Source organism: Helianthus annuus, chromosome 12 (assembly GCF_002127325.2).
Source record: "Helianthus annuus cultivar XRQ/B chromosome 12, HanXRQr2.0-SUNRISE, whole genome shotgun sequence".
NCBI classification, from domain to species: domain Eukaryota; kingdom Viridiplantae; phylum Streptophyta; class Magnoliopsida; order Asterales; family Asteraceae; genus Helianthus; species Helianthus annuus.
The window spans coordinates 152,490,141-152,505,369 of record NC_035444.2 but is presented as its reverse complement, the minus strand read 5'-3'; the positions used below and the strand labels follow the sequence as shown (position 1 = coordinate 152,505,369).

Below are 15,229 nucleotides of genomic sequence, written 5' to 3'. Positions count from 1 at the left end.
GAAGGGATGTACGTGGTCAGATTTAGTCGGATACGGGTGGTGATCGATGTTGACGGATTGGAAAAAAATACGAGTAAAACTCAATCTTAAATAACTTATTAGATAGGGTAAGTCAGGTGTCGAACCACGAGGAGTTGAGAGTCTATTCCTCATAAACTGCTAGTTTTTCAAACTGGTTTCCAAACTACTTTCTGCCAAACCGAATCCATACCGGTTTCTACATATATATTTTCAAACGAGTATAAAACACACGAAATAGATCGTATCAAGACCGGTTTCATCATCGCTTTATAGTAGATTTCGAATTTAAAACCGTTTTTTTTTCTCGCCTTTAGCTTGATGAAATGAGCCAAAACCAAACTCATAGATGTAAAAAAAGTACCATTTTTGTTTACTTTCCAACAAAATCATGTGCTTAATTTGTCGTTTTCTTTTACAAAACATAAGCTTGTTTTCAACTATGTTGTCATTTCAAATGCCAAAACACCCCAACAAAAAAACAACAGAATGCTAGATATCAAGAATAGTTGTCACATTAGAAAAAAAAAAAAATTGTCTTAGTGACCCCTAGAGAAAGTGTCAGCAAAAGCAAATATGTCAATAGTGACCCCTTCAAAAATGTAACTACATAAATATAGTCGGTTAAAGTTAAACGAACAGAAACGTAATCTTATAAAACACGATGGGCCCTTTCATATTAAACGATATTATCCCTATTGTCACCTGAGAGGGTACGTTGTATATTTAGCCAACCCTAGGAATAACCGGTCACAAAAGTGTTCAACTATTTTAATTACACATAAAAACTATACATAGCTACACAAATTGTGGGAAAATGAACTTTTAAATTTCTCGTGACACTTTATAATGATTTTGACGTCTGATTATGCCAGTGATGTTAACACTTAGACATGATATGTTCAGTTATCCACTTTTATCGTAGTTAACAGTACGTGTAAGTAATTCCATAGTAGATATGCCAAATAATAGGAATAATAAATTTCATAATTTAATTCCACTTTCACCAAATCTTACATCAAGAAAATCATAGTCCTACTTCCACTTTTTTTTAAATTATTTCTAAAAATGTGCAATAACTAGCTGATGACAGTCAGTACTAGAGATCCTCTGCAGATTTACTGGGTTATTGCAAATAAAAAGAGAGAAGAAACAAACCCTTTTTCTCTCAGCTTTTACTTGCTAAACACTAAGGTTTTCTTTTCATATGGCTCCAACTCCAAGAAAGTCTATAAATTGTGGTGAAATGTTGTTATTAACCTCAGGAAAATCTGTTGGGGGTTGTTGTTGTGAATAACTGCTGTTGTTGTAGTTGTAAAGACGGTGGTTATACAACTGTTGGTTCATAGCAGCTGGTGGATGCTGATCATCATGATGATGGAAGTTGATGGAGCTGTTAGGAGTACTCATCGTCGAGTATCGGTTTGATGATGATGATGATTGGTTTTCGAAAGAGATGATGCTATTGTTGTTGTTGGTGTTGCTGTTAAACATGCCCATCATCAACTCTGTGTTGTTCTTAGGACCTGAATAATATATATGTCAAGCTAATTAAGTTGCAACAAAAATAAATCCATTAATAGGACTTGAATAAATGAATAATGAATGTGTATTAACCCTAGCTTAATTCACGTAGGGGAAATCCAATGCATAAGGCTCCTGCATGAGCAGGGTCCGGGGGTGGGGGTGGTCGGGCCGGCCACTATGCGTGATGTACATGGGAGGTAGCCACCCCCTATGAAAAAAAATTAGTGTTATTTTTACCGATTGTCTCATAAAAGTTTGGTTAAGCCTCCAGATTGCCTCCGATATAAGAATCCTGAGTCCGCCACTGTATACGAATTGAACCGTGACCTTTAGGTCATAGTATAGCAACCTTACCATCACTCCAAGGTCACCCCTAACTCTAGTTTCATGTTTTACAAAATTCATTGATTATGTTACAAGTTACAACAAAGATTACAAATTTGTTTCACTCTAAAATTCTAGGATCGTTTTTAGCATTTTAAATGTGGTCAATTTGCAACGAAGTACACTAGTCATTTAGTTGGCACATTTATTGCTCATGGCATTATACCCCACTAACATTTTAGGGATGAGATAAGGCTTAGGGACCATTAGGTTCTGAGTTTGATTCCCACAAGGGAGGCTTTTCTTAGATTTTTTAGGTGTTCTCATGAATTGGTGTATAGACATTATTTTCTAGTGGGGATGGATAAGATCGAGTGGTTACGCTGGTGGCACGATCAGTGGCGAAGCTTGAGATTTCCGACGGAGGGTCGAAAATGTATACACCCAAAAATTTCTATATGAAACTACATACTCTCCACTACTGATCGAAAAGTTCGGAGGTTCGACCGCCCCCTCCCGTCCTAGTTAAGCCGCGCCCTTGAAAACGATGATACTTTAGTGGTCCATAATCCAAATTTGTCGTTAAAATAAAAACTTGGGCATTTATTAGCAGGCCTTTGTTGACTTTTCTAGTTGCATAATTTTGGAGTTAACCATAGAGGAGTGTAAATGCAATCATGTGTGAATACAGTGACTAAACAGCAAACTATCAGACAAAAGCCCAATTTCAAGGAAGAGAATAGCTGACCATAGATAAGACCAAGCGGTGGCATTTGGTGGAGACCATGACCAGTGGCAGTGGCAGTGGTGGAGAGTGGTGGTGATGGTGGTGGTTGAGTGGCAGATGTTTGACTTGGACTTGGACTTTGACTGAAAATCATCTTTCTTCTTCTATAGGCATTAGACTGTTCTCTATATTTTCTAGCCATTATAACATGCCAATGGTTCTTGACTGCATTGTCAGTTCTACCTGGAAATAATCTAGCCATTAATGCCCATTTGTTTCCGTAGAGTCTGTGTGCTGTCATTAGTCTTTCTTCTTCTTCTTCACTGAATGCTCTTCTGTTGATTCTTGGATCTAGTTGATTAAACCATCTTAATCTGCAACTCTTACCTTTTTTTTAAAAAAAAAATACCCACAACAAAGAATGATCAAATCAAACCAAAGATCAAGGCTTTTCACCAAGAAAACACACAAAGATTTTGAAACAAGAATCAAGAATATCACATGTGTTATTGTGTAAAGACTAAAAGACACAAAGATCAAGTCTTTATTTTTATTTTTAAACCTTTTCAAAATATACCCACAACAAAAAACAACCAAATCAGCCAAAAAATCAAGTATTTTTCCAAGGAATCACACAAAGATTTTTAACAAGAATCAAGAATCATCAGTTAAATCTTAAACCCACTAAGAATATATATATACACACTTTTTATATTTATAGTTATAGTTATAGTATAATATAATTGGTTAAACTCACTGGAATAACTTTACTGGGAGTTAATTAATTAAAACTGTTGAAAAAATTCTGACTACACAACTCTAGGGGCTCTAATCCCCACTATTCTTTTTTACTTTCTTATTTAGGAAAGATAAAAGAATTGAGGAATGCTCAAACACCCACAAATCGTTACCTTTTTATGTAACAAGTAACAACCCACCTTTTTTTTCCTCTAGTAAAATGCAAGAAAGTTCAAACACTACAATCATTAGTCAAAGAATTGTATAGTTATAACTTCTAAATGATTTTTGTTTTCAACTCAGCTACTGGTGTAAACTATGAAGTATTTGCATCTAAAAACCCTAAAAAAGCTTACTAATTTAAGTGTGAAATAAGTACCTGATCTGCCATCAAGTTTCTCAGCAATGAGGTTCCAATTCTGGGGACCATAAAGGGCAACAAGCTCTTTGAGTTTAGCATCTTCTGCAGGCTTCCAATGGCCTCTTGCACTTGTCTTTAACTGCCCACATGATCTTATTCCACCATTTGGATGATGAGTGTCATGAATGTTGTTACTATTTAAGGAGTAGTTTCCACAAAGATTTAGGTCAATGTGTTCATCTTCTTCTTCCTCTCTTTCCTCATCATCATCATCATTATTATTGTTATCATTATGATGTTTATGATCTTCATCTTCATGAAAGTTTCTTGAAGTACAATGATGATCATTAGAACGAGATGATGAAGATGATGAGGTGGTTAGACGGCCATAGATGTTGAAACCATCATTGATCTTTGAAGGGCTTTCAGTGTTGAGTGATAAAGAGCCAAAAGAATAAGCAAATATTCTACTCATTAGTAAAACAACAAAGAACAAGAAGATGATGATGATGATGATGATGATGATTGTTACAATAGTTTCTATGTTGCTGGCTGTTTAATTGGAATATATGAAGAGAGAGAGAGAGAGATGAAAAATGTCAAGAAATATATGATGGAAATGGTGGGTGATTGTGGAATTTTGAAGGTAGATTGAAACAGTAAAAGGGTTCAAAACATGTACACTTACTACTGCACACACTCGTGGGGGTGAGAAGTGAGTGAAGAGGATTTTCAGTAATTAGTTTTGGGTAAGTTTGAGTCTGGACATTTTTAGCTACTGTTAGAAATAACTTACTCACATTGCCAAAAGATTCTACCTTTTCTTTTATTTTATTTTATTTTATTTATTATTTATTGTTTTATTTATTTTCAATTTTCTTTTGGTTTTCCTTTGTTTGTAATAAAATTAAACATAATGATATACAGATATAGCATGTATTGACAACCATGTACACATGCATAGAGTATGTGTGTATGTACATCCAGTTACATAACAAATATCTAAGACATGAAAAAGATGAAAACCCTAATTGTCATTGAATTTCTATGGATAAAAATTAGGGTTGATATTACTAACTTGTTTCAACTTTTGATCAACTTAAATTACTATTCAAAATTTGTTTTGGACACATCCAATGTTTAATATGCAACACTTATCTTTTAAAAAAAAAATCTAAAGAGGTCATTTTCTTCATTTAATGTGTCCAAAACAAATTTTAAATTACCTTTTTAGTGATTTTTTAATATTAAAAGTTAACTCGATAGAACTAGAACGTGGAGTTGAACTACTTGTGGATACCTTCGTTCGATTTTCATGTATTTACATAATTTAACTTGAAGTTGAACTACTTGTTGATTATCATTGTCTGCATAAATATAATTACCGTCTAATCGAGTAAAGTACTACTTAAAAGTATATAGTTGATTAACACCAACGTTGCTTGTTATTGTTGTTAAAATTTAACAAATCAAGTTCGAGATTGAAGATAAAGGCTTTAGTTCAAGAAAATGATCTTGGAAATATATTGGTAAGCTAAGTTGGAGCTTGATCGCACTACATTGATTAGAGTGACTTGATTGCATTACTCCTAAACTCGATATAAGTCTCTTCAAAATATCTTGTCAGCATCTACACAATTGTAATACCGCTATATTATATAGTTCATATATATATAGTGGAGGATTCAAATGAAAAGAAATTTTTTGTAAGAATAAAAAAGAACAAACTTCAACCAATAAGAATGCTTTATTTTACTTCATTTAATTCATGTATTTAATATGGGTGTAAGGGTATCTTGGTAAAATCAGATAGATCATTAATTGTTAGTCTTCCTTTTTACTAGCTAACTAAATTAAATTTATAACTTATTTAAAAAAATATTTTCAAAGAAGAAAAAAATAATTTAAGGTGTAGGATAAATTATGAGGTGTGTAGGATTAATTACGAGTTGCGTAGGATAAATTTCAGTATGTGTAAGATAAATTTCAAAAATGTGTAGGATAAATTTTGATGTGTGTAGACAAAAATTTTAATGTGGAGGATGATAATCTTTATGACTAATTAATTAGTCAAAAAGAAATAATAAATAAGATGAGAGAAAACTATTTAATGTTTTACAATTGTACCCTTTGTTCTTTTTCTTCTCAATTTAATTTTCTTCTCAAATGAACCTCCCCATATATATATATACACACATCTACTTGTGTTAGACACTACATGAACTAACGACTTGACATGTGCCAATGAAAGTGCATGTTATCGCACATAATTAACTTTTTATCACCTCAACTTAATCTAACATGGATTTAGTACTGTTTGTATAGTCAAGGTTAGACTACGCAGTGAAAGCTTAATACTGAAGTTTGGGCCGTTCTTCTATATGCTACGTGACATTTAATTATTCTTGAAACATTTGCAAACTATATATAGTAAACAAGTGTTTAGAAAGTGTTGGAAGGATTGATGAAAACAATTTTGTTGCACTAGACAAATAAGTAACATTTTGAGACATGACACTACTCATGGGATTGGTACAGTACTTATACCCACACTGAAAATACCGATACTGAATTGGAACAAAATTAGTTACCAAATATATTGGTACAGTCGGGTATTTTGGTACGGTACCCGCTTTGGTACCACTTTGTTATTATTTCAGCTTTTGAGGACTTGTACGGGTGCTAAATAGGTAAAATCGGCACAAATACCAATATAGTACGAGTACCAAATAGGTAAACTTGGTAAGAGTACCAACCAATACGATACGGGTAACAAATAGGTAAAATTAATACGAGTACTAAAAACACCATAATACGAAATAAAACAAAACATGAAAAAACTTTTAAAGTTACCAGTACCCTTTTTACCCGTACCGATACCGAAAGTACCGAATACCGAAATTAATAAAACTGGGTACCAATACATGTACCGAATACCTAAAATCAGTACAGGTTCGAGTATTTGGTAAAAAAATGTCCATCCCTACATGACACTTTACATATTTAGGAAAGTTGTTCAAAAAATACCGTTGGAGGACAAAACCATATGAAGGATTATATCTTCCATACTCAAATACAAGCAGAAACGCAATGCCCTATATATAGTTACCACTTTTGTGTACACTTAATAAATTCTTAATCAATTGTATTAAAAATATAGTTAGATACGGTACACTTTCTCCTACATCTCCATGTCTTTTAAAACATTGAATTGGAGGGGAGTTATAAGTGGGTAAGCAGGCGTAAATGCGTGATATTTGGTTCATTTGAATAGTTTTTCATATGGGTTAAGATAGATTAATTGCTAGTTTTTTTTTTTTTTTTTTTTTTTTAACAACAAAAACGGGACTTTTATTCAACCAAATGTCTACAAGCAAGGTGCTGATAGACATATACTAGTACATCAGGGATACATCCAGAAATAAAAACAACTTACATATTCATCAAGTAAAAACCGGAGAAATTTTTTGATCATTTTCTATCCGTCTAGGAACGAGAAAGCACACCAATCTTCCCAGTTTATATTTCTATGCCTCGATCTTCTCTTCGCACATTCGAACGATTCCTCCCTGATTTCTTCTACCATCTTCAAAGGATCCGTCATTTTATCATTAAAAATTTTGTTGTTCCTATTCTTCCAAATGGCCCATATTGTTATCAAGTAAATAGCGTTTATTACCTTTGCCTTTGATTTTGAGAAAACGGACATATCTAGAAGCCTTGACTCCAACGATTCCGATTTTGTTCTTGCGGGTATTTTTAACCATTGCCACACATAAGACTAAATCAGGTCCGCATATGGGTAGTGGATGAAAATATGATTTGTCGACTCGTTTGCTCTGCCGCATACTTTGCATAGTGCCGAAACCGAATGCATCCCCCTCTTAATTAGTTCATCGGCGGTTGGTATTTTCCCTTCAATTGCTCTCCAACTAAAATAATTCGATTTTGGTGTAGCCATTTTGTTCCATAAGAAATTTCCAGGCCTGTTATTCACATCGATAGAGCCCGAAAGGTCCATTCGAATTTTCTTAACTGAGAAGTCATCATCGCCACCATCTTTCCATATCCATCTATCCATCCCCTGCCCAACCGGTTGGTGTTGTAAGGTTTGATTTAACCTCAGAAATTCCTCAGTTTCCTCGTCGTTAACTGGTGCTCTTACCCAACTTTGACCCCATAATGACTCTCCTGTGTTTTCCGTAAGAAACTGACTAACGGTGATCCTTTTATTTGCGAACATACTGTATATCAGAGGGAAAGCGTCTTTTAGTGGTCCTTGTGGTGTCCATGAATCTATCCAAACCATCGCCTTTTCGCCGTTACCGACTAAGCATCTAAGGCTTTGTTGTATATCGATGCTCCGTTTTTTAAAGTCCTCTCCCACCCCCGCGATTGCCTTCCGTACACCCGGTTGGGATTTCTTTCTCGGTATTAATGATACCACTCTTGAATTATGATGTATAGCTTTAATAACCTTTGCCCAAAGGTGATCTGGTTCTTCTTTCAATCTCCACCACCACTTCAATAGTAGAGCTAAGTTCATTTCCCGTATCCCACCCACCCAAGATTGCCTGTTCTTTTTGCTCCAATGATTCTTAACCAACTCATCCATCTAATCTTGTTTAAGCCGCTGCCCCCACCCCATAAAAAACGACGTCTAATGCCTTCCAAAGTTTTGATTACAACCTTGGTGCTTTGAAAAGAGAGATATAGTAGTTTGGCATACTCCCGAGGACCGATTTTATTAGTGTAATTCTTCCCGCAAACGATAGATTCCTTGCTTTCCATGAGGATAATCGTTTATTGAGTTTGTCTACGACTTCTTTCCAACTCTCGCTACGATTCATGTTCGCTCCGACTTTCATTCCTAGATATGTAAAAGGCATTGACCCCCCCCCCTGCAATATGTTTTCTGCCATGCTTCCCACCTCTTCACCATTTTTGTTTATGCCATACAAAAAACTCTTGTTTTTATTTACCTTAAGACCCGATAACATGTAAAAAACCCGCAGAATTCTGCTTAACGTTTTCAGGTTACCTTCATCCCATTTTCCAATAAAAATCGAGTCGTCAGTGAAGAAAGGTGTGAAAGGTGTGGTCCGTTTCTTGGTAGGGATATGCCTTCATAGAAACCTTCATCAACAGATTTTTTCACAAGAACATGTAGAGCCTCCATGGCAATTGTGAACAAAAAAGGCGATAACGGGTCACTTGTCTCAAACCTCTCTTGTAATGGAACTCACCCGTTGGCGATCCATTTACTAGTACCGAGGCTTTGCCGGAGAAAAGTTCCCATAACCCAATTTTTCCACTTCGAGGGAAATCCTATTTGTGTCAATACCGTGATTAAGAACTTCCAACATAACGTGTTGTACGCCTTTTCGATGTCCACCTTGAAAATAAAAACTTGTTTGTTTGCCTTTTTCGCCCAACTAACGATTTCGTTCATAATCCATTTGTCCGAAAGGATCCAGTTGTGCGAAGGTCAATTCGTGACACTTAACCATAAACCGATTAACATTATGGATTCGGTTTTATATCTGTTATTAACAGTAATATTATTAGTCCAGTTAATCATGAGATAAGTATAACATAAATAAACAATAAATACTCAAGCAGCCAAATAAGAACAACCCGGGCGTGTCATACCCAACATGGCAAGTGTTGGAGGTGAGGCGGGGTTAACTTACTTTGTTTCAAGGAAATTGCTTGGTGTTCATTCATAAGGCACGCAGGCGAGGTGGTGGAACTAGGTTGGAAAGACAAGGCTCCCACAGTTCATACTTCTGTCACAAACTCAGATTCATCCATATTGAAGATGGTGAATCTGAGGGGACTTCAACACTTGGCATATGGATGAACGTGAATCAAAAAGATTAAAATCAGAAACATATCGTGCGATAAAGTCCATTCGGGCGAATGGGAGTTAGTCTCGCGAAGGGGCTTTCTTCATGCGAGTGGGTCCTTTTCTTGGTGAAAATTAACCTTAACACGAATCCACATCTATGAACTGAGTTGTGAGCTCGGTGGGTCCCATGTGTCACCAAGTTTCAAATCGAAAGCATACTGTCCAAGAACTTTAATAAAAACAAAATTCTAAAGTGCAGAAACATGAATAAAGCCAAAGTTTTAAATCTTTATTTGGACCTTAAAAGTGGTGAGGTTTCATCATTAGTTTGGCAAGGCACACTCGTGAAAGCCATCCAAGAGGTTTTGCCAAACAAGAAGGTTTGAAGAAAATGAGATAAATGAAATAAAATACAAGAAATCAAGTAAAGATGTGAGTTATACCCACTTAGAATGTTGCTGCAATATTCTACTCGAAAATGCAAGTTCAGAGCGTTTGAGAGAGTTGGTGCGGCTGGAAAGTGTAAGGAGTGGAAGTAGGCACGTATTTATAGGGTTGAGGAGTGGTTTGGTGCGATTGAGCCAGTTCGCCCGAGTGAGCAGTCTCTTCGCACGAGTGGACTCTATTTGCACGAAGGAGTCCAGTCGCTTGAGGGTGTTAAGTTTGGCCGGTTTCGCATATTTTAGCTGGTTTTAAGTGTTACGAGCATGAGAGTAACTATGCAAGTATAAAGCTTGTATAAATGGTTTTTTAAGTATAAGTTTTCGAGGATGAGCATGTAATCAAATTTGAGAGGTGTAACATAAGTATGAATAAAAATAATCGAAATTCATTATGATCAAAGTCTCGGATTACAATGTTTGAAAGAAATACGAATACGATTACAATTACAAGTTTTCCAAAATAGAAATACAACTACACTTTCTAAATAAGGAAAGTACACGAATGCGAAGCATTACATTGTGACCACGTGTGAAATTTTGAAAATTATCATTGAGGAGGGGACAGTTGGGGGAAGTTTAAAAAAAGATAAATACTATATAATAAATATTATATATATACCATCCACCTTAACCTTTAAACCCATAAAAAATACCTTAATCTTTCAACCCACAAAAACATCATTTCTACACTCTACATCTAAACCGAAAAATGGAAGGTTCAAGCAAACGCGGTTCGGGTTCGAAGAAAAAACCCACATGGCCAAAGGTTCGAGCTAATCTTGGCGAGCCGGCGAGATTTCGCTTGCATAACGAAGCCGACCCAATCCCACCATTTCAAACCTAACTGTTTCTCAACCAACCATTTCCCCACCAACCCTTTCAAAACGAACTGTTTCACAACCTACTGTATCATAACCAATCGTATCAAAACCAACCATTTATTCCACCATTTCAAACCCAACCGTTTAATCAAATGTCACTCGACCCACTAGAAGATAACAATCTCATCCACCAATTCGCATGTGCATGTAGCGAAACACAACAACAAGATGATGATGATGATGAAGATGGTGACCCGGTTCAAGAAGAAGAAGAAGAAAAAGACGACGATGAAGAAGTTGAAATCGTCCCAATATTTGGTGGTCGGAGACCTTGGACGAGCGAGGAGGAGGTCGCGTTGACCAAGGCGTACTTGCACATCTCCGAAAACGAAAAACATTCAAATGAACAAAGAAGAGACTTGTTTTGGAGACGAGTTATTGCACATTTTTCCAAACTTCCCGATTCGACCAAACACAACATGGATCAAATGACTTCAAAGTGGGGAGATTTGAACCAAAAAATGAGTAAATTTAACGCTTGCTTCATTCAATTGGTAATTTTTTAAAGTTAATACTTTATTTTGTTATTTTTTATCTTGTTATAAAATAATGTTTTTTGTATGTTTTGTAGACCCGAAATCCACAAAGCTGAGCGACCGAGGCGACTATCATCAAAAATGCCCTAAAAGAGTATTGCACGACATACCGCCATAAATCTTTTTCAACACTTGGACTCCATCACCAAATTCAAAGCGGCTAGGTTGGTGGAAATGGCCGAAGCCAAAGAAAGAAAAGAAAAACTTGTGGCTTCAAAACTTAAACGTGACGAGGCGTATATTAAACACTTAACCGAAAACCAAAAAAATAGTGATTTAAACGTCATATTACAACCGCACGACACTCTTAACGAACCCTTTAGGTCGATCCTACTTCAACGCAAACGCGAAATATGTGAAAAGTGGGGTTGGGAGATGCCGTAGAATTTTTAGTTTTTTTTACTTTGCAATGTTTAGTTTTTTTTTTTTTTTTTTTTACTTTGTAATTTAGGGTTTTTTAATGTAATATATTTATTTAAATGAAAAGTTATTGTTAATTTATTATTTAAAAAAAAATTATCACTAGTTATGGGCACCCCCACTAAAATCCATCACTAGTGATTGAATGAAGTTCGATAACGTGGCGAAAACTGGTTGGGTGTAGTGAGTGATGAAAATTGGAGCACCCCTACCCTAAGATCGATGGGCACTATCTCCACCCATCGTTAAAAAAAACAAAGTCAAAGTGAAATCCGACTTGATGTTTCAAGGAAGATGTGCCAATTTAGCAAAGGGTTATGTATAACGTTGAAGAAGGCGGCAAAACATGTCGACAATTAACAAAATTCAATGGGAGATTTCTAATCAACAACACCATTGCACATATTTCTATTTCAAGGTTTTACGGGTTGAAGATAATGGTAACGATGATGATGATGGCGTTGGGATGGTAGCTTACACCCCCTATGATCTTATCTTTTTCACATCCAATCAAAATGGTGGACATGTTGCCACCAATGCCACCATGGTGGTTGCCATACCTAAGTGTGGATATTCTACCTCCAAAGATGGGCTATGTTCTGATGGTGATTGTATTGCCAAACGAGGGGGCAGGTTACAAGGGGTGAGAGGGGGTGGCCGACCCCCCGAACTTTTCGCTTAGTAGTTTTCGTATATAAATTTTTTGGTATATACGTTTTCGACCCCCCCCCCCCCCCCGGATTTTATAGAATTTTTTGGGTATATACGTTTTCAACCCTTCGGTCGAAAATCTTAAGCTTCGCCACTGAACACAAAGACACATGACAAAGAGCCTAGGGTTGGGGGTTTTAATTCTTTTTGTTTATTAACAATTGTTATTTTACAAAAATCTAACTAACATTTTTAACGTCAAATAGTTTCAAAAATGTGTTACAGTTAAATAAATAGTGAATAGGGAAGTCAAATGAACATGAACACGATGTGTAATATAGTCATACCAATTTATTAATTGTTAGTTTTTATATTTCTAATTTATTTGGGTAATAAAACTATATAAAAATTAAGATAACTAAAAAATGTGTTTAGAAATTATAACAGACTGACAGCTATACGATTACGATGGCTGAACGTATATAATCCATGGCGGATATTTTGTGTATATGTTTGTATGCATGGTAATGACAATTATTTATATATGTACTAGTCCCACGTGTGAAACAGAAGAGGGAATCACCAATGTGGGGTTGAAACTTGTACAACTCTTGTTTGTCAGCGTAAAATAAAAAGAAACACTGTCTTTTGAGGGATGTACACTTTCAAATTCATCATGCTTTCCTGTAAACATGCATAATCATAGTCGAACCAACATCATATTACTCGTAAAATTAACTCAAAAACTATTCAGAGATATTTTCTAATATATTATATATACACGCGTTGTAAAAACTATTTTATTCATTTCCTGTAAAATATTTTTTCCTATATACCTCACAATGATTGATTCACAAAAAAGGAGTTTGGGAGTTTGTGTCTTTTCTCAACTTTCACGGTATGATATTTACACACGCATTCTTACTTTCACACCCGTCAAAGCGTCGTGCTTTGGACAAAGCGTGGCGTTTAGGGTTCTTTTCCAGACAAAAAGTGATGTGACTATGATACGAAGTTATATTCTGTACGAGGTTGTTAGCTGTGTCACGCGTAACCCTAAACGCCGCGCTTTGGCCAAAGCGCGCCGCTTCGACCCCAAATTCTGGTGCTTTTAAGAAGGCTGGCCATGCATTCGATATTCATTCAAAATTCAAAAGCGCAAACCGTGTTTCATTCTTTTAGGTGTTTTGTTGTTTTAGTAGCGTTTCTTCAAAATACGATGTTGTGGTTTAGCAACTACCTTTTCGGTGAATACTCTGACGAGTCCGTTGTTCCAGAGTCTTATGAGGGAACCGTTATTTCTGTCTCGTACGATAAACTGATCCCTTCCACCATGAGGGAGGAGGAGGTTGTATCTAACATTCGTTATCGTGACTATACGGTACAACTGTACTTGAATATCCCTGTGGAAGACTCGTACGCAGAACACGACTATTCGGATTACGGATACGGAGGTGAACCATATCCTCATGCTGAATATCCGTACGGTCAGCCAAACTATCCCGACCACGGTTACAGTGGTGAGCAGAGCTATGTACAACAAGACTATCCCGACCACGTTTACCGTAGTTAGCGGAGCTATGTACAACAAGACTATCCCGACCTGGGAAAGGGTGGTAAGCAGGATGATGAAGGCTCTTACCCAATTATATTTTCTTTTGATACAAACTGGACCTTTTCGTCACGTGATGATGAGTTGGTGGATTGGGTACAGAAGACGGGAAAGGACATTGGTTACGTCATTGTGATCAAAAGATCGAATATAAGAGATAGTAATTTCAAGGTTTGGTTTCAATGTAGTCTTGGCGGGGAGTACAATGTAGCTACAGTGAGGAAAACAAGTAGCAAGAAAATAGGTTGCCCGTTTGAACTTATAGGGTTTATGGAATTGAAGGGAAGTGTTTGGAGGATAGAGGTGACGAACTCGAGGCACAACCACACTCCTATTGAAAACTTGGAGGGTCACGCATATGCGAGAAGGCTTTCTTCGGAGGATAAAAGACTGATTAAGCAGCTGGCAGAGCAAGATATTCCAAACCGTAGCATCTGGCGTACGTTGACGAAAAAGAACCCGACTAAAAAGATTATTCCGAAAGATGTACACAATGTTATTCAGAAGATCAATGCCGGAAAGAGGGTCGGAGAATCTCCAACGCAACAACTCGAAAACCTTCTAGTCGAAAAAGATTTTAATTATTACATGCGCAAAAATGAGACCACGAACGCAGCTTAAGATATCTTCTTTGTCCACAAACTTTCATTTACTATGTAGTGTGCGCACCCGCATGTGCTAATTATTGACGCCACCTACAAACAAACTTGTACAATCTTCCGTTTATGCAAGTCGTAGGTATGAATAGCCTGAGCCTACAGGAATCCTCATGTTTAAATTTGTTTGCTAGTTTAGAATGTAAGATTAAATATATTATGTATTAATATTTAATCTATAGCCATTATAATCATTTACATAATATAGATCAAAATACATAATAACCTATTATTTAATTAGTTGGTAATTGTTGATGGACCATATTACCCTTATTAACTAATTAGGTTTCCTCTTGGGTGCTTATATAAGGAGAATTATGTAGAGGTCATTGGGTTACACACTTAATCAGAAAACCTAATATCATCATCATCGACCTCCTCTCTCCCATAACCGATTCCCTTGTTGGTTTTCTTAGTTACCATCATCAGTCAGCATCCTAAGGAGGAACCAGATCACACTGACACATATGTCGAATACGATGGG

The 15,229-nt window shown here is 36.2% G+C and overlaps 2 protein-coding genes across 2 annotated transcripts; both read right to left on the bottom strand.

Moving 5' to 3' along the window:
• Positions 1 to 996: 996 nt before the first annotated feature.
• Positions 997 to 4,418, bottom strand: LOC110895613 (transcription factor MYB105). The gene is made up of 3 exons (XM_022142932.2): positions 3,714 to 4,418; positions 2,618 to 2,983; positions 997 to 1,544 (listed from the first exon to the last, which is right to left on the bottom strand). Exons 1-3 carry the CDS (start codon positions 4,168 to 4,170, stop codon positions 1,222 to 1,224), a joined length of 1,146 nt encoding a protein of 381 aa, XP_021998624.1. The 5' UTR covers positions 4,171 to 4,418; the 3' UTR covers positions 997 to 1,221.
• Positions 4,419 to 7,476: 3,058 nt separating this feature from the next.
• Positions 7,477 to 8,310, bottom strand: LOC110893305. Its single transcript, XM_022140417.1, has one exon. It carries the CDS (start codon positions 8,308 to 8,310, stop codon positions 7,477 to 7,479), a length of 834 nt encoding a protein of 277 aa, XP_021996109.1.
• Positions 8,311 to 15,229: the final 6,919 nt, after the last annotated feature.